At 41.0% G+C, this 24,496-nt stretch overlaps 1 protein-coding gene across 5 annotated transcripts in view; it reads left to right on the top strand.

Annotated features, from left to right (window-relative positions):
* LRP8 (LDL receptor related protein 8) overlaps positions 1-24,496 on the top strand; it is a 155,782-nt gene that overhangs the window by 90,022 nt on the left and 41,264 nt on the right. For all 5 annotated transcript variants that reach the window (XM_085232199.1, XM_085232201.1, XM_085232202.1 and 2 more), the window contains exon 3: positions 954-1,076. In XM_085232199.1, coding sequence (XP_085088325.1) covers positions 954-1,076 — 123 coding nt within the window. The remainder of the gene's footprint in view (positions 1-953; positions 1,077-24,496) is intronic.

Genomic DNA, 24,496 nt, shown 5'->3' with positions numbered 1-24,496 from the left:
CTGGTCTGACCTCAGGGCTGGCCTGGTCTTGAGGAGGAGGCTGGGCATAGCCTCCAGGTGTCCTTTACTGCCTGAATTTTCTTGTGATCCTATTAGATTGTGAGCAGCTTTGCAGAAGGGAAGAAACAAATCTCCCTGCCACCACCTGCTATATGAATTGGTTGGTCAGCTGATCTGTTCTTCAATTGGATTCCTTGTAGAAAAGCCACACCATTGTAAAAGGCAGTGACTTGTGATCATGTACACACTGAGGCCAAGAGCTGAACAGGCCAGATTGTAGCCTGCTTTCTTTCTGCTGCAGTGCAATAATGCTGATGTGTACTAAGGGTGCTGAGTGTGCTGCACCACCAGCATTCCAGTGGAATAGATCTGTTAATTGCTTGAGTCTCCTGCCTTGCATCTTTTTCAAGCCCTAGATTAATGCAAGCAAAGCAAAGAGTGTTGAGTTGATGTTTAATGAAATGATGTTTATTGTCTGGAGGAGTGCTTTATGATCATCTAATAGGTGACAGACGTACTAAAAAAAGCCATGATAGACTGTGTAGATAAAAACATTGTTAGATTGTAGTACTCCAAAGGCGAGACTTGTTTGTCTTACCTGTCTGTAAATCATGCGGCACGCTTTCAGTTCCATGTAAGCAGCAATGTTTTGTAGTAAACCCCAGATCCTTATTTTGATAAAGAGCATCCCTATTTTTATGCATTGATTTATTTATATTTTTACTGTCTGGAATAAAATACACAAGAGTAGATTCATTTTGAATAATTGAGGAATAAAAGTTTTAGAGAAAAGGAACACTCAATACCTGAGTGTTTCTGTCATGGAGAAGCAATGCTGAATTCTCTTGATGTGGGGAAATCAGTGTTGTCCTTCGTGGGATTGGATGCAGTGAAGGTGATCTGTTGTGCTGATATTCACATCCAGTTTTGTCTGTTTTTTTCTTTTCCTGCAGCAAAGAAAACTTGTGCTGAGTCGGATTTCGCTTGTGACAACGGGCACTGCATCCCAGATAGGTGGAAGTGTGACGGTGAAGAAGAATGTTCTGATGGGTCGGATGAATCAGAAGCAGCATGCAGTGAGTAGCACAGACAAGTGGTGTTCCTCAGACACGTTGTCTTGTCAAAGTATGGAGTGCTAAGAAATGGAAGGTGTTATTCTTAACACTCACAGGATGATGTTTAAACTTCAGCTTTTGTTGTAACAGAAATTAAACACACAAAAGATTCAGGTCATTTGAATCAGATGGCATCCAAATGTTCCAGTATACCAATTTTCCAGACAGTGATACAGATAGAACTACACAAGGTATATTTTTGTCTGTAATGGAACAGGAAACGTTTCTAGCACTATTGCAGTTTGCATAGTTTCAGGGCTTGTGATCAGCAGTGGTGCATTAAGATTCCTGATCAGTCTTCTCACGAAAGAGAATGCTTATAAGAAGTGGGTGTCCAAGGGGAATCAGAAGGCATTAGTTAGCACAACACCCACAAGTTGTACCGTTGCTCCCTGGAGTATAGGCTTCCTAGTCTGTGAGGCTGCACCAGCAATCATGTAAGGTCTGAATCAAGTACTATGAAATCAGTGTGCCTGGGGTCAGGCCTTTGCAAATGCAGCATTTTGCATGGGGTAGCATCTTAGGATTCATCACTGCAAACAGCACTTCTGTCACTACAGCTGAACTTTGCCACTCCTAGGGCATTGCTCAGTGTTATTATTTCTTATTTTAGTTTTTGCCTTTGAGAACAAGTGAAGAAAAACATAACAGACAAAAGATGAGCAGAGTAAAATAACTAAAGCTGAGAGTAAATATAACAGATGATCAGTGCAGACAACACCTTTTAAAAATATACTGATTCAGTAAGTAAAAGGACATGTTTGATTTCCATATAGTGCACGTAATGTTTTCGCTCTTTGAGGACCTCTGTCCATGCTCTGTTAGTACAGAACTGTGAAGGTCTGGTGCTGAGTTGAAGGGAATCCCAGGAACACTGTAATGAAAACACCAGCTTCCTTACATCTGCAGATTTGTTCTTGGGCAGACCAAGAAACTTATACAAGCCATTCTATTGAATTTCCAGTCATGTACTTCACAAATATATTCCCATGAGTCAGAAACAGTGCTGGAGGAAGTGTTTTATTGGCACGTAGAGGGCTTCACAAATAACCATGCTTTTATTTTTAATCCTAGTACCTGTTCTACCTTCTCCCTCCCTAATTAAGAAAGATAAATAAGCTTATCTTTTGCATAAAATGAATGGAATATTTTTTGCACCCATATACTGGCTACAGAAAAAATTACTTCAGTGACTGCATTAGCATATTTATGTACTATAAGTGTTGGTCTTTCACCCTGCATCCGCCTTAGTCAAAAGCTATCTTATTAATGCTCCTTCCGCTACCTGATTGTGTGGAGGGGGGCTGCATAACTAAGCAGCTCCATTCCCTGGTGTTGCTGTCTGTAAATCTCTTGGCAGAGGGCATAGCATGGAGAAGGTACAGACCATGCAGCCCTTAGTTCCCTGGTGATTTTTCTTGATCGTCTTCCATTCCTCCCATTTTTCCCCACTTACATTATTTCTCTGGGGAAATCATCTTTAAAACTTAAGTATTGTAAAGGACGCTTGACCTGAGCCTTTGATTGGTACAATATGGGGCTGCCATCCTGAGAGGAAAGTCATTTGTTCAGTTTAGCCTGATTTTCTGCTTGAAACCTACTATGAAACTGAAGTCTACATTTCTGCAGTGGTTCTTCTTTTCAGGTAGTATCAGGAAAATAATGGCCCTTGAAATGTCTCCCTGCTGCTAATGGGAGCGGGCCAGTGTCACCTTGACACAGGCAGAAATCTGTTCCAGTTCTGCAGTGTGCTGTGACAGGTCAATCAGGAATTCGTTGTGGAAGTGACAGTGCCCGTGTGGACTAATTCTTGATTTGGCCTTTTTTTATTTTTAGTACAAGAGTTTTGAAAACAGGTCAGAGACTGTGGCATGTAATTATGGCCTATAACTGCAGCATTTCTATTCACAGAAGATAACATCCATATCTGTCAGTCAGGAAGGGTCTCTTGGCTTCCAAAGGGAATTTGCATGAGTGAGTGCTTTTCTCTGTTGAAACCAGAAACTTCTGATGCTCTAGCCCTCTCTGTTACAGGTAAAGTTTCCTCTTAGGACTTTGTTCTTACATATTTTTCACATCTGGATCAAGGTGGTCCTGAGCCACAATCCCAGTTTCTAACAACAGAGGATAAAGAGTTTTTTAATAGCAGGGCTTCCAGCACATGTTGAACTGCTCTGATTTGTGCCTTCGTACCATGTAGCTGGCTACACTGTTGGAGTGCCTGGTTAAGGCTAGTTTTAATTTTAATTCCTTTCTTTCCAGTATTTGTGTGTAGCTGTCCCAGCACAATATGTTTAACTTTTGTTACAAGTTTATGTGGTAGATGTAAGATCTTCATGTCTCAAAGTTTATAGGATGCTCAGTACAAGCTTATGCCTGACTTGTGGCTGGCTCTCCAAACAAGTTGATGTTTCTTTCTGTACCAGTTCAAAGCTTGCCTTCTAATCTTAAAAAAATCTGCAAGTAGAATTTTGGAACTTTACTTCTTTTATGTGATTATTCAGATCTGAGGTTCACACTTAATCAGATGAAGATCAAGTAGTTTTAATCCTATGGCTGTTGATAGCTATAGGCTTTAATTTGCATGGTAAGGCCATTCTTCCCAGATGTTTTGTATCCTTGTCAAAGTATGTGTCATCTCAGAGGCTGATCTGATCTGCTCTTAAGGAACCAGAATCAGCCCAATAATGCATAAGCACTGCCCTGGTTGTGGGATTAATTCACATATGTTTGCAGCTCTTCCTATTGCCACTCTTCAAGGCAGCAGTGAATGATAAACCTGGCAGACTGTTAAACAAAAAACTGGAGCATTTTGCTTTGTTTTTAGTGTATGCCCCCAAAGTAAAAGCCCAAACTCTTTGTATGTGTAAATGCCATACCAGGAAAAGGAAAAAGCTGTAATTACAGACAGAAAATCTAGCGAGAGTCAGAATGCATAGTGGGACTTTCTGTAAGACTTTTCCTAGAAGGTCTCTCCCAGCAGTCCTTGATTTTATTATTATTATTTTTTTAATTTATTTTTTCCTCCTTCTGGTTGAGAAGTAACTGCAGGCCACTGTGACTGTCTCACTTTCCTGTGTGGAAATACAGCACAGCCTTTGGAGGAGAATGCACTGTGAAGTTTCCCTAGGGAAGAGCTGGGATGGGAAATAGAGATTTCTCACCTCTGGCAAGATCAAACTACTTTATAAAATCAATTGCTTTTGGACAGGCCACATAATTACCAGCATCTCTGCCAGGTTCCAGAGCTTTTCCTCAATTAATGTAACACTGGGACATTGTCTATAGTCCATTTGAAATAGGGAGGTTCAGAGCATTGATAATGCTGAATGTTGCACTTGAGGAGTATTTCCAGCTTAGAAAGAGATCAACAGCACCTAGCCATATGCTAAATGGCTTTTTATTCTCTGAATGCTTTTGTAGCTATTTTTTAAATACCTTGTGGGCTCTGTTTGTTAGGGATTCTATGTCCCTGCCTCTAGTGCTGAGTTAAAAATAAAAGGTTGTTGTAAACAAACAAAAAAAATCCCTACTTAGTTTGCTACTGCTTCTCAGATCCCTGAAACTGCTCAGCTTTATACCTGGAAATATCCTCTCTCAAGATGTTACCCTTCCACAGGTTTTCACGACAGTGTGACATGTATTGTGTCCATAGATAAGATGGTATTACAGCTTGCCTGATTTTGTTCAACCTTTGGTTCCAGGTTTTTTTCCTGCTATCCACGAAGTGCATTTTCTTCAAGCCACTGAATTTGGCAGGGAGCAGTGGCTGTAAGTGGCTATGGAGTTCCCGACTGATGGAATCTATAGGGCTTCTCACTGTTGTATCTGACATGAGCTGAATTTAGAAAAGATGGTTGTTCAGGCTTCTGGTTTGAAAATGAGTTATTATGAAGAAGAAGCTGCTTATATTTCTTCTTTTCTTTGAGCTAGATCCTTGATCTAAAGATACTCTTACATCCATAGGTTTGTCCAAGAAAATTATTCACATAGCAGGCAAATAGCACTGCTAAAGCTCAGTGTTCTGCCATCTGTCAGTTCTTCAGTGCTATTATTTGGCAGCTGAGTTTATTTGGTCTCATTTATTTTATATTAAAGTTTCCAAAATAAGTGTATCCCTCTTCTGTAAGCTGATCTGTTCAGGCAGATATTGTGGGCTGGAGCTGTTCTCTCTGCAGTAATCATCTGTAATAATGATGGAGGAAGGGGATTGTTTTACTTTGGCTTAGTTTGTTTTTTGCATGGAAGTAGAATGAGCCCCTAGATCAGGGGAAGCAAAGCCACACAAACTCAAAAATTTATGCTATCCACAGAGGGCAGGAGGGACAGAATGCACAATTTAAGAAGTTGGATTGAATGAGGCTGGGGGAGGGAGGAGGAGGAGGAGGAATGTAATGTTGAAGAGAAGAAAGTTATTTTGAGATACATGCTTAATAAATGAGAAGAAATGGGATGGTGAGTGAGATGGAACAAAGAAATGCTGTTTAGCTGTGCTGCACTGCAGTGCTGATGGAGAAGGGGAAGAGTTAATGCTCCGGCATGTCACACTCCAGCCTCATCTTCCTTGACAAAGCCTTTTTAGGCTCAGGAGGTCTCTGTTCAGGAAAGATTGGCTGCATGTATGTAAAGCAAATGAACCACTTAGGCCTTTCAGGATGCCTGCTGGGAGGGCAGCCAGGGGAGATGCAGGCTTATCCTCTGTCTGACATGAGCCAGTGCTGCTGCTCTCTGCCTATGGGTGAGGCAAAACCTGCAGTGGGTGCAATACTGCCATCATTGGAAAGTGTTCTGAAACAACAGTGGGTTTCATCTCTTGTGCCAGCTTGTATGCAGTGAACTTCCCACAAATCATGAAAAAGGAGAACAGAATGTCTAGAAACAGTGGGAGCAGAGTTAATGCCTCTGTCAGCCAGACACCCCGATTCCCATGTACCTCACCAGAATCTGTTTTGAGATACAGAAAATGTTTTTGACTTCAGAGTCAGCTCGTTCACCTGAGGATCTTACAGTTGTTTGCTACTAGGTTATGTAGCAACATGCCTGTGCAAGGAGGTCTCTGGTAGGGCCCCACAAACCATCCAGCTGAGGAGCCACAGACCTCTTTTTCATTATTCTCACTAAAAGCAGCCCACTGCTACTCTGTGCCCATCCTGGGGTGGTGGCATGTGCTGCACAGGTTTTGCTTAAACATGAGAGATTCCTTGCTATTTCACCATCCAGTTTCTGGAAGCTGAAGAAGGGGGAATGGTATTATTCATCCTACTGAACTAGGAGACCTCTATCAAAATGGATGTTAGCCACCCAGTGCTGTTCCAACATGGGTACAGAATCTTGCGGCTTTTTTACAGGAAAGAAATTTTAAATTTTCCTCTGAGTTTGATTATTTAATGAAAAATAAAAATCTCTGGAGAAAAATAAAAACAAATGCTAGCAAACAGTAGCAGCACTGATGGGAACATAAATTAAAGGGATAGAGCAAGTAAAGATCTGAGCTGGCAAACTCTTGCCTAAGGACATCGTATATATAATGAGATCAAGGAATGCAGGCAGCAGAAACTCACCATTTCTTATTTCTTTATCAGATATGTGACATTCTCCTAGTTAAGAGCAGAAGTCATTATACGGAATGGTGCAGGAGGATGTTATGAGAGAGAAAAAGGGAGGTCTGAATTCATGTTGCATGTAATAAGGAATGGTTTAATAGGCAGGTTTAATAAGCAGCAGTCCTAGAAATAGATATATATTTTTTAATGGAAGTGGAATATAAAATGAAATCCGCGAACATTGGTTTGAAATACAATGTCAGTTCATGCAGTCCTTCTTACTTTGAAGTACATGTCGTTCAGGGAGATGTATCCAAACTTGACAGTTATATTTTTAATGGACATTTTCCACGATCCTGGGCACTTTATGTGCTGCTGCTATGTATGCTGATCTGTAACACTGGTCAGCATGTAATGGTCCTCGTTTGCTGTTAAGTTGTACAAAAGCATAATTCTGCAATTGTTGGTATTGCTGACAGTATTGCTCACCCCCAAATGCACAACCCTTTCCTAGCTTCCCATTCACCCCAAAGGAAATTATTTCCATATTATTCATCTTTGATCTATGTCTCGTGCATGTCTGACTGAGTTTGGTTACATTACTGTGCTTTTCTGGAAAGCGACTTAATAGACTGTTCCTGCCCTTGGAGAATTCATTTATCTTGAAGAAGGGTGGACTGTCTCACTCAGGCTATCATGTACACTGGGCCACTGAACTTCAAACGGGGGGAGGGGGGAAAGAAAAAGAAATAAGCCAACACAAACAAACTAGGTCAAATCATCCAGGCACAGCCATATCCCACGTTTTAGAACCTGGGGCAGAAACAGAAAGGATTTTTTTTTTTTTTCCCTCCAACATCAAGAGCAGATCTTCTTTTTGTATTGTGCTATGATGGTGGGGAATTGTATGTGCAGTGGAATAAATAAATTAAAGACTATTCCGTTGGAGGAATTTATTATGGGCTCATTCAAGGAATTAAGTGAGATAAGGTTAGTGTCAGATGTACAAGTGTTCATTTATACAGCACTCATGTGGTACACTAACTGGCTATTGCCAGCACAAAATCCTGCAGCTTCTGTGCTCTGGTTACTGGGCCCCCACAAGTGTGGTGGGCCCTTGGGAGCATTACAACAGCTGAGGTTTCCACTGCATCTGTAAACAAATACAGCATAAGGTACAGAAGGTGGGAATGCTTCTGGAGCTACGGGACCCTCCTGGTGGCAGGACATAGAAAAGACAGTCTGGTTTTCCAGAGGCTCAGACTGAGTTTGTGGGACTAATGGCAAAAACTTTTGATTTGTCAAAGTGAAGAAATCAGTGGGGACAGAATAAAATAAAATCGCCCCATATCATCTTTCCACAAAGTCACAGAATAATTTAAGACAGAAGGGACCTCTGGGGCTCATCTAGTCCAGGCCTCTGCTGCAAACAGGTCACTGTTCTTGCATTTGGCTACCTATATTAATGAAAAAAATCCTTGGATGTTACCTGAACTTTCTCTGTTGCAGCATGCCTCACCGTGCACATCTGAGAACAATCTGTCTTTGTCTAGTCCCCTCCCATTTCAGAGTTGAAGGCAGCAATAAAATCTTCCTTTCCCCTCCTCTTCTGATGGCTGAACACAGTTCTCTCAGCCTCTTCTTGTGTGTAGTCTATTGTTGTTTTGCCAGGAAATTGGACAATTCTGTAAATGGAATCAACTTTTTTCATCGTTCACTAACCTCTATTAAAGCCTCATCACATCCAAAATGTAATATAAAAAATATCTTATGTCTTTTGTATGCTGCTTACCTTCCAGGTCTACTTATGAAGGGTTTCAGACTCCTAAAAATTCTGTTCAGTGAATATATTAGCAATACTCTAGAGATGGATGAGACTTGTCAAGGCCGGATAGAAGACCAATAGTTCCCTACAGATTGTATCTTCTGGTAAAGATTTTTAAAAGTCTTTTTTTTATCCTAAGTATGTGTAACTCTTCAAATACTCATAAATATTTCTACTTCAGTCATCTTATCTCAGCCAGTGTATACTTTCTTCACAAGTGCCCCTGGTTCCTTTATCACTGTACCTCATCTGAATGAGTCCAAGTGGGTCCTTGTTGAGCAACCCCAAACTGACCTCAATATCCCAAAGGACACAAAATGGTAGGTACTAACACAAGAAATCTTGGACAAGATGAGAAACCTAATCTAGCTTTTCTTGCATCCTGTTCCTTTTATTGAAGCATGAAATTATCCTTTTACATCAAAGCAAATTCAGCAAACTCAAAGCCTAGCTGTTTATCCTTAGTAGCAGGAAAACTTTATCTGTGGCTGTTGGGCAGTGAATTACATCTCCTTTTTGATGATTTCCATGGCTTTGGTGATCTCAGCATTTTACTTACCTAGAGATGTAAATTAATTTAGGGTATGCAGTGATTGTGCTTCAATTCTACCAGTGCTAAAAACTTTCAAGTAATACCCTTTTAAAGAAAACCTATTTTTCCTTCGATGGAAGGTGGTTAGAGCTTGAGTTTCAAAAGTGACCTTTTCAGAGGTTCTAGGCCAGTAGGAAAACCAATAGAAGTTATTTGTTGGATCTTTTCAGATGTTTTTTGCTGCTCTTTTATTAAGCAGTGTAATCTTGCAATAAAGTCACTTTGCAAGATTTGGCATTTGCAGTGTCCATATGCCTCGGGTCATAGAATAGCTTAGGTTGGAAGGGACCTCAAGGATCATCAAGCTCCAATCCCCCTGCCACCTGCAGGGTGACCAGCCTCCATAGCTAGTACTAGACCAGGCTATCCAGGGCCCCATCCATCCTGGCCTTGAACACCTCCAAGGATGCTCCAGGTCAGCTCTGAGCTTTCATTAGTTGACTGTTGCAAATATTTAAATGTTGGCATTTAAATATTTTTCCTATTGGTTTAATGTGTTCATGCAGTTTGTAAACAGGAACAGCCATAAAAGGGCTTGCTGCTGCCTTTTATGGCTACTATTAATCTTGCAGTTACTTCAGTGAGAGAGAAGAAGCAGGCAAGTGAAGGTTGAGCATATGAAGGCCTTGTGTGTGTAGTTATTTGGAAGCCCCTCAATATTGAACTAGTAAAAACTGAAGAGGCTTTCAAAAATACTCAAGCAGCTTTTTACAGCCCAATGATTTTCTTTTTTTCCATTCTCTTCCTGCTTGTGTTCTGAAATTCAGATTAGAACCACAATTACTGTGGCTGATGTGAAAAGAAAATAATTCCTGGGAATCAAAAGCAAGTCATAATTTGAAAACTGAAATATGTTGCCAACTAAATGAAGCAGCATTGCACTGTACCTGTGCAGAAAGCAAATCTCTTGCCCTTTCTTGAATGGATGAATTACAGTGTGAGGAAAATATTTTAAGAAGTGAAAATGAAATGGCATTGTTCAACATTTTCCACATTTAAAATATTTTGTGTTTTAATGGGTTTCTTGTAGGTTGAAGCTGATTCCTAATTGCACCTTTTACTTAATAGATATTTTTCCTGTCTTTGTCTCCTTGTACAGTTGTGGGATCATGTTTCCATTCAGGACAAGCTCCCACTGAACTTGTCTGCAGTTTTAATGAGGGTCTCGTGATACTCCATCCTGCTTCCTTGAGGATTAGGATCATGATTAAGACTGGTTTAATATGCAACCTCTGCATGCTTTGGTAGATAATGTATGTAACTTAAACCTTGCCCTGGGGATTTTTAGTTCTCTGAAATGACTGTGCCCAGGGTGAGGCACCTCGCTGGCAGCGCTGTCTGCAGTGTGAGGCTCACGTACATCTTCGCCCTGCACATTTGTGGGGTAAAGCAGACATCCACAGCTGCCATGGGCCTCAACCAGCTCTTTGCTTTAGTAATAGCTTCTGGCCTCTAGTAAGCTAGGGCTTCTAGTGAGGATGCTGTGCAGTAGCTGTATTCTGAGTGAGAGATTTCAACTCGCCCCATTTTGTATTTTAACGTAGTAAGCCATGTTAAGAACCTTTTGTATTAGAATACAAGAGGCTTTAGGTCAGTAGTTTTGTTAGGCCACACATGTATGCGTTCTTGTATGAGTGCACTAATGCCAGTTAATGAACTCTATTTCCAGCTTATACTGCCAGACTAGGCGTCTTACTGTGTCACTGGAGTTCTCTAAGTGTAGTATTCTATAGGACTTGAGTTATTGTGTGAAGGCTGTGAATTCTGTTTTGTGACAGAGGTAGTAAATAGTCATTTTTGACGTGAATGTAACCATGCTTCTCCTTGTGAGGCAAGAAGCATTCTTTCCTAGTTGTACTAAAATCAAGTAAAATTATACATATATGTAGGAGTGCACATACACAAAATGATATGTAATTCGAGCATTTCAGCAGGTATGTTGGCTGTGTATAGAATGTGAACAAGAAATAGCAATTATCATACTAAATTCTGCTAGAATTTATGATTTATGTTTTTATTTCAATTCCTGCCTCTAGACATGTTGTGAGAGTCAGACTTGGAGCTGAGCTGTGTGAACTAGCAGGGCTATGTGTAATGAAGGGAAGGTAGGGATGGCAGGGGAGCACCTTTTGTTCTCAGCAACAGGTCTACACACCACTGTTTTTGTGCAACAGCCTGAGCAAATTCAATTAAAATACCATCTAAGCTGTCTATACTGTCGTCTAAAAAAGGAAGCAGGTGGGGGTTTCTTTGTGTGTATATAAAAGATGAAATGTTCCTTTCTGAGAGATACAATTTTAATAGCAGCAGAGCCTTTTCAGAATTTCTATTTGCACATGTAAACGTATTTTAGAGTGAGGATATCTTAAAAGTGGTTAAGTATATGGTTGTTTGCTGAATGCTTTTTCTACTCTGAGTTCTTCATGCTTTTTTGGCCCCTTTGAGCAGGAATTCATATGTTGATACCTTTACCAGCTAATAGGAGTTTTCACTTTAATATGGGAAAGCAGTATCTTCATTTGACACAAGCTTGGATCCCAGTCTTGGTGAAGGAGCTGCCTCTTTGTGGCAGTGCAGATGTTAGCACAGTGCTGCAGGATGGCTTCCTTTCAGCTACTGTGCATGCTGAAGATAGCATAACATGGAGTGTGATATAAGATGCCTTCACCAGTGTGAATTTTTACAAAGTCCTGGATGATATTTTTATACTCTGTGCTCTAACAGAACAGAAAGGCCTTGTAGTAACAGCAGACACAAGGTGCAATGCCAACATTGCAGCATACCTGGGGAAGCTTTTCATTTGGAAGTAGATAAAGTGCAGATTTTCTGGTAGCAGGAAAAAAATGTTTTGCAATGGATTCTTGCAGTTTGCTGGAGACTTGTGCAATTTTTCTTTCTATAATTTTTATCACTCATCTTGGCAGGTTTCATTATGTTTGATCATCTGGGGACTTTTTGTGGCTGTGGGTTCCCTATTGATAAGAAGCACTTTTGCAGCCGTAATCTCTGTTACGATGGATGTGGTCTCAGTGCTGCTTGGCTCCTTTATCCTTTGTATAATTTAGTCCCCCTAGTGTTCTGTGGGGCTTTTCCCTCCCTGTTTTGATTAGAATTGGAGTAATCTCTGTCAACCAGAGAAAGAAAATGAGCATGGGCAGAGGCATAATGAAAGAGCAGCTGCTGATGCAGAGGCTCAGGGAGCCCTGCGGGTTTATGCTGGACTCTCAGCCACAGTTGAGAGGCTTCTGAAGAGCCTGTGTTTTCATCACTGTTTGTAACCAGCGGGCTCTCGATGAAGCCCAGCATGCAGTCTGAGAGCATTCCTTCCTCCTCACACTCCAGGTACAAAATTCTTTCAGGATTAGTGTGAGATAAAAAGGAAAGGACCCAGTGTGCCCACCTGCACTTTGCACATCAGTTCCCCAGTCTCGTGAGTACTCTGGAGTGTCTGGAGAAGGACTGCTGCCTACACTGCACCGCAGCCTCTGCAGTACTGGTTCAAATGCGGCCAACCTAGGCTGGCATCAACTGCAGAGCACCTACACTGCTGAGAAAGTGAAGATCTGGGGAAGGAGTGGTGGCTGTTCAGTAGCCTGATGCATGAGATAACTCCAGCTGGGGCTTCCTCCTGATGTCTCTGACTTCTTTTACCCTCTGTTTAATGATGCTTCAGCTTTTCAGAGCAGGAACTGAAAAGAAGCTCTGTCAGATAGCTGTGAGTGCAACTAATGATGTTTCACTTTTACGAGTATTTGATCACTGGCTTATCTGGAAACTGCATACTAATCAGACAGGTTGCTTCAGCTGGAGATGATTAGTAGGAAATCAAGATTAAATACTCTAGGTAACATTTTCTAATCTTCTAGATTTATCAGAGTACACCAAGATTTCATATAGGTTATGTAAAAATACTGACCTTATAATAATAGATTTAATTAAATTAATTTGTGAGGAAAGATTAAAGCGAGCTTTGGGAGAAGCAATTCAAATCTTTCAGCCAACCAGATGAAGCATTTTCTTTTCTCACAAAGGAGAACCACGTCCAAGTTTCTAGAAGGCTTTTGATTGTTTTAATCAATGATTTCTTCCCAGCGAACACAGTATGGTCATTTGTAAGAAACAGCACTGCTTTTGAAGATCACAATAGAAGAAACTGTGTTGGTTGAGATTTTTGGTGTGCGTGTGTTGGTTGGTTTTTCTTTTTTTGCATAATTAAAGTTCCATTTTGTTTCTATAATTACCTACCTGCTTATCTGATAGGAAACTCACTGAAACAATTCCTGATCTATTATTTGCAACCTAGACAGCGAACTAAAATGCCTGAAAGAGATTAAAGAAATATTGTCAACTTTAAAGTCACATTTTAAATTCTCTGAGCCCCTTCTGAATTGGAATTCTGTCTGATACCACCCAAGCACTTTGCAAACGGGGATTATTTCAGCACCAAGATGTGTATGAGATACTTTAGAAAGCAAATCAAATGTGGGTCCATTAACAGTGCTCAGCATTTCCCCTGTAATTAAGTAATTGCACTTGCAGCTGAGTTACTGAAGCTAGTGGGGTTCTGCCCAGACAACCACAGCTGCTTTCTAGCAGAGCTTACACTGTGCTGGAGTTAAGTGTTTTAGAATAAGTTTATATTAGAGCAGAAACAAGCGAGAGGGTTAACAAAACAGAGAGCAGAAGGAGTAGAACAGAGATGACAGACTTCATTCTGTAGTGAAAGGGGTCTTCATCTGAGGCCAAGAATGGCTTGATTGTTACACTTATAAATACACGTAGATTTATGATTCTGTTAGCAAGGTTATTATAGAATTGGCAAAAGAAGACTTTGAGAAGATGCTTAAGCAAGAAGTAGAAGAGGACACCAGTGCAGAGAGCAGAACAAACAGCAGCAGAGGTAGAGGGGGAGTGGGAGGAAGGGATGGAAGAAATGTGAGTGTGTGCCAGTGGCAGAGCACAGCTGTTCCTGCTTTACACACTAAGGTGGTGGTGCATATTAAGGATATCAGTGGGGATTTGCAAGATATTGCTGAGGAATGTTGCTGAGACACAAAGGGACCGGAGGTGAGTGAAGTGGTTCCGAGTGTCACCATCTACAGAAACAAAGTGATCGGATTTTGTGAAAGCTGCTCATGTTGGTGCCACTTCATCTTTCAAGGTGGCTGCATTAAGTCTGTTGGTTATATTGTTCTTTGATAGACACCAGTTAATAATAAGGTTATGAATTGTGGTTGAATTTTACCACGGGATTAATATCTCTTAACTTTGATACTCTTCTTGGTGTAATTTCTTGGCAGGCTTTTTATTAACTCAGCAAGATTTGACAACATCGAAACACTTAAAATTTAACATTGTTCTTTCACAATCCCTTACGTAGATTTCCTTCATATCTCTTTAATGAGGTGTCTTGTTAATTTACCTCTTTCTAAGAAGTGAAAGTAAGGAGTAAGGTCCAGACTTTTGAAAGAGCCTGAGCCAATACTTTTGGAAAGAACAACCACCTTTTAAATCTACCTTTTCCGGATGCTAAGCAGTTTCTTCTAAACTGACCATCCTAAATTAATGGTTTCTGGGAAGCAATTTCTTCTGTAGACTTTATTTCGTAGTGCTGGTGGGAAGGGTGGCATCTGGCCATGGCCGCGCTTTAATATTGTGTGCACATGCGTCAGTATTTTAGTGAGGGCAATGAGGTGCACAGCCTCTGCCAAGGGTTGAGCTTAAGCAACTTCAAACCCGTCAGTGTGAGAGAAGGAAAGAAAAAAAACGTTTGGAATCTGTGCAGCCTTCAGTCACAGCTGATCCTTTCCATATGTGCTCTCAGATTTTGCATCTAATCCATGTTGTCGATGGACTTTGTTGTCCTGAAATTTAAAGGTCACCACTGCTACTTCCAGTTGCTGTTGGTCTGAGAGTGTGGGTGTTTGGGTTGTCTGCATGTTGTGGTCTCAGTCCTGGTTGCAGTCCTTTGGCCAGTGCCTGTCAAACTGTTCCTTGTTAATTTTCCTGAGCTGGTAATCTTGTTTGTGGCATTTTCAAGAGAAATGTTTGAGCAATATTATGTCAGCATTACGAGCAAAATTTTGATTGTTCTTTTTGCTTCCTTTCATTATGCTGATGTAAACAATAAACCTTTTGAAATGCATAATTATCCTTACAAAGGATACTTGCAATGATAAGTGGAATAAAACAACAGATCTAGACTGTTCTGCTGGTCTCAGTTACTGGCAGTCTGAGGTCTGTGCTCAGATCTGAGTCCTGATGTGCAGGATTTCATTTAATCTAGTAGTGACCACTGTGTTCTGTTCTTGCATACCAACCTGTATATACATGCCTGAGTTCTGCATGACCATTTTCTTCCACTGGCTAGTGAGCAAGGAGTTTCCAAGTATGAGACTTTTCTTTGCAAGATGGGAGCCTGTTACATTTTCATTACGTGGTGTAATTGTCATTGTTTTTAAAGTCTGCCTTCAGGAGACAGCATTTAGACAGCATTTAGTAACGTAAATCGAAGAATTTTTCTCTTTATAAATATTATAAGAAATTATGAGGTGTTGTTTGTGGTGATTTCTAAATACCAGGGAGATGACCACTAAGAAAACATTTCAAAGGGAAATAGCTTGGAGATACAGAATTATGTTTAGAAAAGGCCAATTTAAACTAAATAATCTTTAAAAAAAAATCCTAGTTATACATAATAAATGGGGTAGAGATCTCTAAAATTGTGTGCAATAATTGAAATTTTAGAAAATTGAATTAGCATGCCAGTGAATTTCACATTTGTGAGATAAGTTCTTTCTTCTTGGTAGCCTAGGAACAATTCTACATGTTCTTCCCCTTCGCTTGGATGTTTTCATTTATCCCCCATGTTCCTGGCTTGGAAGAAGTGTTTTCTTCCAAAAAGTGTAAAACAGCTTCCAGTGGAAGCTGTTGTGTAACATATGGCCCAGAAGGAGTGAATACATCCCTATCTGCTCATCAAATATTTTGAGAACTAGGGCTGATGTTTCAGGCTTTCGAGACGCACTTTCTCTCCTGCTGAGCCAAAGAAAAGAATTTGATAGCTCAACCGCGCACATTTGCAGACTTTCTCCCTACTGTACTTATTTATCCACTTTCCCGCAGATCCTTACATGTCAAAATAGACTGATGGAGACACAGGAGAGGTCTGAGAGAGGGAGAAAAAGGGAGAAGGCTAGCATGCAGCTCTTGTGTAACCGTGTGATGTATGCTTTATGGATACCATGGATGACATGTGCCAACACACATGAAGAAAAGATCCACAAATCTGTCTCTTGAAAATCTGGAGCTCCTGCATGAGGCATAGTTTTTATGTGCCATTGGATAAAACTGTATTATGACCTGGACAGTAATGATGAGGCTGGGCAAAGCAAGTCAGGTTGTTTTGTTGATTTAATGTCACCGAGAGTGCATTATATCTACATCTTGAATATTCTCACAAAATTTACTTGCAATTTTCTGTATATTTTGGTTCATCAAGTATAGATAGTATTTCAAAAAAGTACTGAATCTGGATGCTGTGGTGATGTATAGGCTCTTCTTTTGTGTGCTCTCCCAGTGTTACCTTCATTGATGTAACTGATGTCAGGAGGCTGATGTAATCCAGCAATACGTTGGAACATTGGTATGGGCACACTTCTGTAGGGTTATTGGTGTTATTTCAAACAGTAACAAATAGGTGTTTGATTTTGCTGAGCTCACATGGCTGCTTTTGCAGTGTTCTTTTCCCCAACAGAACGAAGAATTCTTTACGTTTTCAGACATTTCCAACAATTCCAAGTTGCATTTTGGGGTCCATCTAAGGAATTGTTTCCTGTACATTTTGAAGGATGTACTGATTCAGCTCAGCCTGGGATCATCAGAAGCGCGTGTTGCTCCAGGCTTAGGCTGTAATTGTGATACAGATGAGAATATCTGCCAGGCTGTCCCTTTCCTCTTGTAAAAGCTGATTAGCAGACTGGCATCTGTTTTCTTTGGGGATGTGGCACAGATGCCCATACTGCAAAGGAGCTGACTCACTGCGGTGCAGCTGACCTTTCTTCAAGGCATAGGATGATTAATGGCAAGTGCTTGCCAGTCATTCCATGCCCCTGGTGTTACCAGGCAGGGATGATAGCTGCTTGTTTCTGTGGTTTTTAGTGCGATGCCGAGCAGGTGCTTCGGGTCTTCCAGCAGAGCTCTTGGACTGTTAGATTCTCTCCTCTTGAGATCCATTTGTCTTCTCTCCTGCAGGTGGAAAAACCTTCATAAAGAAAACTGTGTCTCGTTGTTAGAGAAGGTTTTGGAAAGGTTAGGCATGGTGAGTGCAGCAAGCTGTTTAAAGTTCTGACATCAGGCTGCCTCAAGTCATAGGTGACTGGAAAGGAAATTATACCTGACCTGCATAGGAAATGAGGTGTACTGTCAACTTAAAAGTCTAAAAATTGCTTGGTTTAGACCAAATGCATCCTGCATACAGATGACAGAGCCTTGTCACAGAGATCCATTCTATCACTTTTAAATATTAAAAGCTAGAAAGAGAATCTTCCTGTTAAGACCCAGCGTGTTATACTGCATGTCTGTGAACTTCTGCCCCTTTGCTAGGTGGGTTAGGTTCTTGCAAATAAAGATAATTCAGTCTCACTGGGTTAGCAAATAGCTCAGGCATGATAACACGTGTTAAAATGAACTTTAACACATGTTAAATTAAACAGGTGACTGAGAGCTGGTAAAAGACAAAGGTAGCTGCTGTAAAGCAGAATGGTTATTGAACATTAGGGACGTGAGCAATCTTACAAGGGTCACATAATTGCAGAGTTGGAAAATGTCTTATTAGGAGGTATCTGATGATTTTGAAGAGAGAGTTGAGAGATGTCTTTATTGATACACACCTGTCTGCTTAGAGGAGAGGTTTCATCATACAGTTGTTTCCATAGGCTAGCAAGAAACAGCATGGTTTGATCCTATGAACAGAAGCTGAAACTAGATAAATTGAGAGGTAGAGATAAGGGCTAGAACTAGAGATAAGATAACACCACTCTTAACAACAGTAATAAATAAACAAGTGCGCTCACTTGTCCAGAAATCTTTAGCAATTGAAGTCTGTAAATCAGAATTACACCTGTCTTAAAGAAATGCTGTACCTGAAATTGGGTGTTGGTGTAGAAATGCTTTGCTTTTGCTGTGCCAGCATTTGGCTGATTTTAATGTTCTGAGCTTTCAGATGTGGGAACTTGTCTCAGCTGGTGCCGAATTTGGTGAAGCTGCATGGCTTTACATGAAAACGTTTGGCCCAGATGCTGCAGGCTGAGCTCTGCCACCGGCAGTCAATCCATCTGGGAATTACTCACACAATCCAGATCATTGCAAAGGAATTTTCAGGGCAAAAATAGCCTTGTTCATTTAAGGGAAAATAGTTCATGGGTGAGGGAGAGCCGCTCTCCTTTTTTTTTTTTCCCCCAATCTCACCATTTATTGATCTGCAGAGGCAGTCAAAAAGTGCTGTGACAGGACCTGCAGTCAGCCAGAGCTCATACAGGAAGCTACCTTAATGTTTCCTTGTAGCCAGCATCTAAAAACGTCCAAAACAACTGTATGAGATTAGCTTTAGTTAATCTAAAATTTGGTGGCAGTTTCTCCCTCCCTGCTGCAGCACTGCTGCTTGCAGAGCACTCGCTCCCTGCCAGCCCAGCACTGCATTTTGAATATTGCAGGCATGCAGGCCTGGTGCCCTTTATTGATACCATCATGGTATCAATAATATTGATCAATAATATAATAATATTGATACCATCATGGTATCAATAAAGCCTTTTTCTGTTCTGTGAGCCTTGGAGGTAATGTCTTTACTCAACAAATAGGAATAAAAACCAAGAAAAACTCCAAGAGGGAATTAAAATTTTGGGTGGTCCTATGTGGAGCACAGAATTGGACCTTAAGTAATCCTTCTGGGTCCCTGCCAAATCAGGATATTCAGTGTCACATGGATGAAAGATGGAACTGGTGAGATTTTGCACAGTGCATTATCTCGCTGCCTGCTAAGCAGGTTGATGGCAGAGTTCTCATGGACTTAATTATTCTTCATCAAGCAGGAGTTCTCCAATACATAATGATACTTCTGTGCATCTCTGATCTGCATGAAAAACCTCCGAGATAGAAAGGCGCTGTGCTGCAGATAGGAGGGCGTTTCCTTCTGCTGACAGGCTTTGCAGCTAGGCCCAGCTTGAAGCAGGTGCACTGCTTTCGGGATTGGGCCTGCTGCAAAGGTAGCAAACACAGGGCAGATCCCTTGTCTGAACAAACCGACTCGTTTCCTTCTGATCAAAAGTTCTTAGTGAGAGGTGCAGCTCGGATTCTTTAAAGCTTCTTATGATAGGCTATATTTAGAAATGGGAAGAATATATTATTAATTATGAAGATGCTGTAATGCTGCGAGGATGTTTAATCCGTGCCCTTAATGAATGAAAGACTTACTGTACTGAAGGAAGGTTATGCAATTAACAGCATATTCATTAGGAATTCATCAGATACCAAACTATCCTTATCTTTAGGATAATACTAGAATACCGGATGACTTCCTTGTTATTGCTTAAGTGATAAGAATAGGAGGCAAGAACTTCCACAGGAAGGTGAACATAATACAGTTTGCACATATACTGTGTTACGTACATGATTTCATCTCAGTTTACAGGCTTGTGCTCTCTGGCTGTGCTGGTGTCAGTCAGTGGGATGTGCTGGGAAGAACTGAACATGGCAGTTGGTGCCACATAGCTCTTGCTGCTGAATGGGTGCAAGCAGTGCACAGCCACTTACTGTGAGGACAACTGGAGTCCTTTCATGTGGTTTGTTCCTACAACACCCCTTTTACAAAGTTACCTGGCCAGTGAGTTCATCCCAGCAGCTTTGTGGATGCTCCCTGTGGTCTCTGTAGTACTTTCAAATCCATACTGGCCCTGTAAAATGGATAAAATGGAGCCACTTTGCAGAGGCGTTTTTTCTCACTTTTGTGATTTTTAGACATACCTTCAGACCTTTCAATATAATTTTTTTTTTACTGTCTTCAGTTTACAACTAACATCTAGTAGCTGTTTTTTGTTGCTTGATGGACTTTTTTTTATGTTGTGCCTAATTTAGAATTGAGGATTAATGTGGCTCAGAAGTGAAGCAGGCAAGAGCTTCATTGTGCCTGAATGTGTCTGAAATGAGCCTTCTTCTGGAATTTCCTTCTGGATTTGTTGTAATAGGATTGGAACTCTTTGATTTGCATATTATGGGAATTCTAGAAAGGAGTGTATGGAAAGATAAATAAACTAGCTCTCATTGGCTGCTCAGCCTTTAGCCTGTTGGGCTTCTTAGCTCCCAGTGCTGTGTTCATCCACTTTCCTAAGAACTGAGGTGGTGACCAAGGGGACCTGGCTGGTGGACTTACTGCCAGGCCTTTTAAAAACTGACTTTTAACAGATAAAGGTCACAGTGCCACAGAGTGAAGCAAGGTTACAAAACTCTGTATCAATAAACCAAAAATGGTCATGTAACATTTTATTTAGTTAAAAAAAAAGAAAAATGTAGTTCTTGTCTAAAACTGTCCTTGCAGAACTTGTTCCAAGATGCTTTCAAACTGCTGAGCTACAGATGACACAGGAAAGGTATGACTGATTGGCTGTGTGCTGCAATCTGGAGTATTTTGTCGTTGAGTCTTTAGTTCATTAGGTTGATGCAAGCTGCAATGTATTTAAACCTAAAGCCTACAAATAAAGAAAGAAGCATTACTGTATTGCTACAGATTGAGAGAATATAGTTACTACTTGTGTTTCTGTAGAGAACAGCCCTTTCCACAGTCCTTGCTAATTCAGGTCATGAGGGATAGGCTTCATAAATCACAGCTTCAGACTTGGGTCTGTTGTGCCCATGGGATGCCTGGATAATAGGGATTAGGCTGTGCTGCTTACACGCAGAGCTGACACCGCCAGGCTGGTACCTGAATAGATGACAGAAGACTTCTAATAAGTCACATGTTGGCAGAGGAAGGCTAAGGCAGTTGTTCCCAGCTGCACACCTCTGCTCCTCAAGGCCGTCGTGGGCTCAGAGGGCTGCATTCAGCAGCTCAGTGCATCAATTTGTCAGCTGTGGGGCTGCGTGAGAAAGTTTGAAAGTTGTTCAAGAATCTATTTGCTCACAAGGCTTTGGAATCACTGAACTAAGGCACCGGGCAGGTTTGCCTCTAAAAAATGGCATTTCTCAGGGTTAATTAGCCGACTTCCATTCTTGGCTAGCTTGTGCTGCCTTAACCTCCTGACTCTCATTTCTTCCTTGACACTCTTCTTTCTTCCCTTAGCATGTCTGTTTGAACTTCACTGATTCCCAGCTACGTTGCTACCAGTCTGTGTGCTGGGTCAGCTGTTACCTTTGAGTATTTTATTCTCCTAAGAGCTTCCTGGATCAGAATTGCCTTGACAGCATCATGCATCACTAATTATGGGGGAACACAGTGGACGCTGATAAATTTTAAAGGCTTCTTGTAGCCAGGCTCAGGTTTGTCTCGTAGGTATGCTAGGATAGATTAGAAAACAAATAACAAGTGTGCCAGGATAGCTGTGAGCTTTGCTAAGTAAACCCTTTGTGACCCATCCAGACTGAAGTCACAGGGCATGAAACTTGATGATTTTTTACTATAAAACCTGATGCCATCTCTCTTTTCAGCTCACCATAAAAGATCCTATCTCTTTGGGCTGTGCAGAGTCTTTAATAACCTGTTAAAAGTATTTGGTGCTACCCCTGAAAATCACTTTCTTCACCAGCATTGTTTGTAGCCTCTGTTCAAAACTTGTCTTTCTCGTAAAAGCTACCTTGCTTTTATTTTGAGTCTGTTTCAAGAATTAGAATTTATCGTGGGAATTTGATTATTTCAGTCCGATCAGATAATAATCAGATGATAATCACAAAGGTGATCGTCTGCACAAGGGCATGGTATGTGCTATCTGTTCTAGACATCCTAAACCTTTTGTCCATTTAGCCTATTCTGTTCTATTTTAGTTGTACCAGAGGAGGTTTAGGTTAGACGTAAGGAAGAGCTTTTTCTCTCGGAGAGTGGTCAGGCACTGGAATGGCCTGCCGAAGGAGGTGGTGGAGCTCCTCTCCCTGGCAGTGTTCAAGAGGTGTCTGGATGAGGAGCTACGAGATATGGTTTAGTGCTTGTGGAGCAATGGTGATGGGAGGATGGTTGGACTGGATGATCTTGCAGGTCATTTCCAACCTCGCGATTCTATGATTCTAAGGAATTGCACGATCATTTCATTGCCAGCTCCTAATTGAAGTTTTTTTTTCTTTTTACAAGCACATGAGAATGAGCTTAGTAAGATCTGTGCTATGCAGTGCGGTGGATTTAATCTCCATAAATCCTTTTCCATTCATCCTGGAACTTCTGGGCATAAATCACCATCATATAAATCTTACCTTACAGTGTAAGTTTTTATCAGGTTTATCAACTGTTACGGCTATTTAAGATTCCTTGGCTTTTGAAGTTATGTTTTTGCAGTAGCCTCTCCTAATTTGTCTTCTGAGTTCCTTATAGCAATTTATGTTCAAAGTCTGAAGGTAATGGCCTTAAGTTAATTTTATCTGTCTTTGTAGAAAGGATAGGTTTTCACTATTAGTCTTTGCGTGCTCACACAGAAGCTTATTGCATGTGATCCAAAATGTGGACTTGGGTGGCAAGCAGCTCAAGTTCCTCAGTCCTGGGAAGTGGTGTTTCAGCTTATCCTAATTCTGACCTGCAGGGACCATCCTGTGCTAGCAGGTGGCTGTTAACAAAGACATCAGTTGTGGTGGGGATTTTGTCTCACTCCAGTTCTCTTGAGTGCTGCAGTCTTAATTCATGAAAGCCACTGATCGTGCCTTTCATTTCAGCCTGGGCTGGTTTCAGTTGGAAATACAAAGTCACCTTCATTTTCTCAGTGCCCTCAAGTTTTTGCCTACTGCAAATATCATCAAGTGAAATCCTGGTACAGGTTGCAGTTGCACTGACTTGAGTAGGAGCTGCAAATTTACACCAAGCTGGTCATCCAGCAGGGTGACTCTGGCTCACTCAGTGTGACCGAAGTAGAAGTTCACTGCTGAATCTTAACCTTTTGTGGAAACAATTCTTTAATATTGGTCTGTGTTTGCATATTGCTCATAGGCACCTCCAAACACAGGCACCCAGCAAAACTGTGGATTCAGCAGAGTTCCATTGAGGTCATGGTGTGCTCTGAGCACCAGTGCCAAAGCAATTCCTGAGATACACCCGTCACAGATACTGCTGCCCCTGTGCATGTCCTTCTCAGTGTAAATAGGATCTTGTTTGATACAGTTTGGTTTGGGCTCGGCTTAACACAAGGAGGGAATAAAGGAGGTCAGCTAAATAAAACACGTTTATATAACAGTCCGAGCAGAAAATCTGATGCGTCTTGTAGGGTTAAGTGAAGTAAACTAAGGCAACAGCAACTTCTCCTGAACTGGAGAGAACGTGTGGGCGAGTGGCATACAAGGCACTGTTAATTACATCCATGTTGAGATGGGAGAAAAGGCAAGGGAAAATACCACCACAGACCAAACTCACACACCTTCAGCTGTGATAATAATTGAATTCACAAGATGGATTCGGAAATGTTGTTATGCATCCCAAAAAATTCAGTGGGGATGTATCAGATGTTAATCAGTAGTGACTGTAGATCGCAGTGTAATTTCGTATGTATATAATATGCAATCTATATGCCAGCCTGTGACTGAGATGTTTTTTTGAACTGTAAATCTCCAGGAATTGGGATCTCTGAGTCTTGAATTTCCTAAAGCAATCTCTGTCCTTTGGATCCCTTCCTATCTGAACAGTGCTCGTTTAACAGTTGTGCTTGTCTTGGATGGAAACACGTAGGGCAAGTGTGGACTTATATTTTGTTCATGGTATGTCTCTGAGATAGGACTGCCAGCTATGACAAAAGGAGATCTAAGGTCGGTATTTAAGAAGAGAGATCCTTGCTAAAAACCAAACCTTCCTTTAACAAAGAACAACTAAACCATTGTTGGGGGTAATGAGGAGGCAGGAATTTTAAGGTCTATACTAAGTGTAGCAGTAAAGGTTTTGAGGAACAATTAAATGGCATGTCCAAATGAATTAAATGCTTTTAGTATAGTAGTTTCTCTGTTTGTATTCTGGCTTTTTTTTTTTTCTGAAGAACCTTGGATAAATGCAGGGGGCAGTCTGGAGAGGATGGGAAGCTATTTCAGAACAGACTGAGAAACTGTCCAGACCTGTAAGATGATGCGTTTCCACAAAGGGAGATTCTTTTCAGCCTGTTGATGAAAAATCTTGTGGGTTTCCCACCAGTAGAAGCCACTTAATTACATTTTGTGTATGCTCTTAGAGTACCTGTTTGGTGAGAACCTG

Source organism: Meleagris gallopavo, chromosome 10, assembly GCF_905368555.1.
Source record: "Meleagris gallopavo chromosome 10, MGAL_WU_HG_1.1, whole genome shotgun sequence".
Taxonomy (NCBI): domain Eukaryota; kingdom Metazoa; phylum Chordata; class Aves; order Galliformes; family Phasianidae; genus Meleagris; species Meleagris gallopavo.
This window is presented reverse-complemented; position numbering and strand designations above follow the sequence as displayed.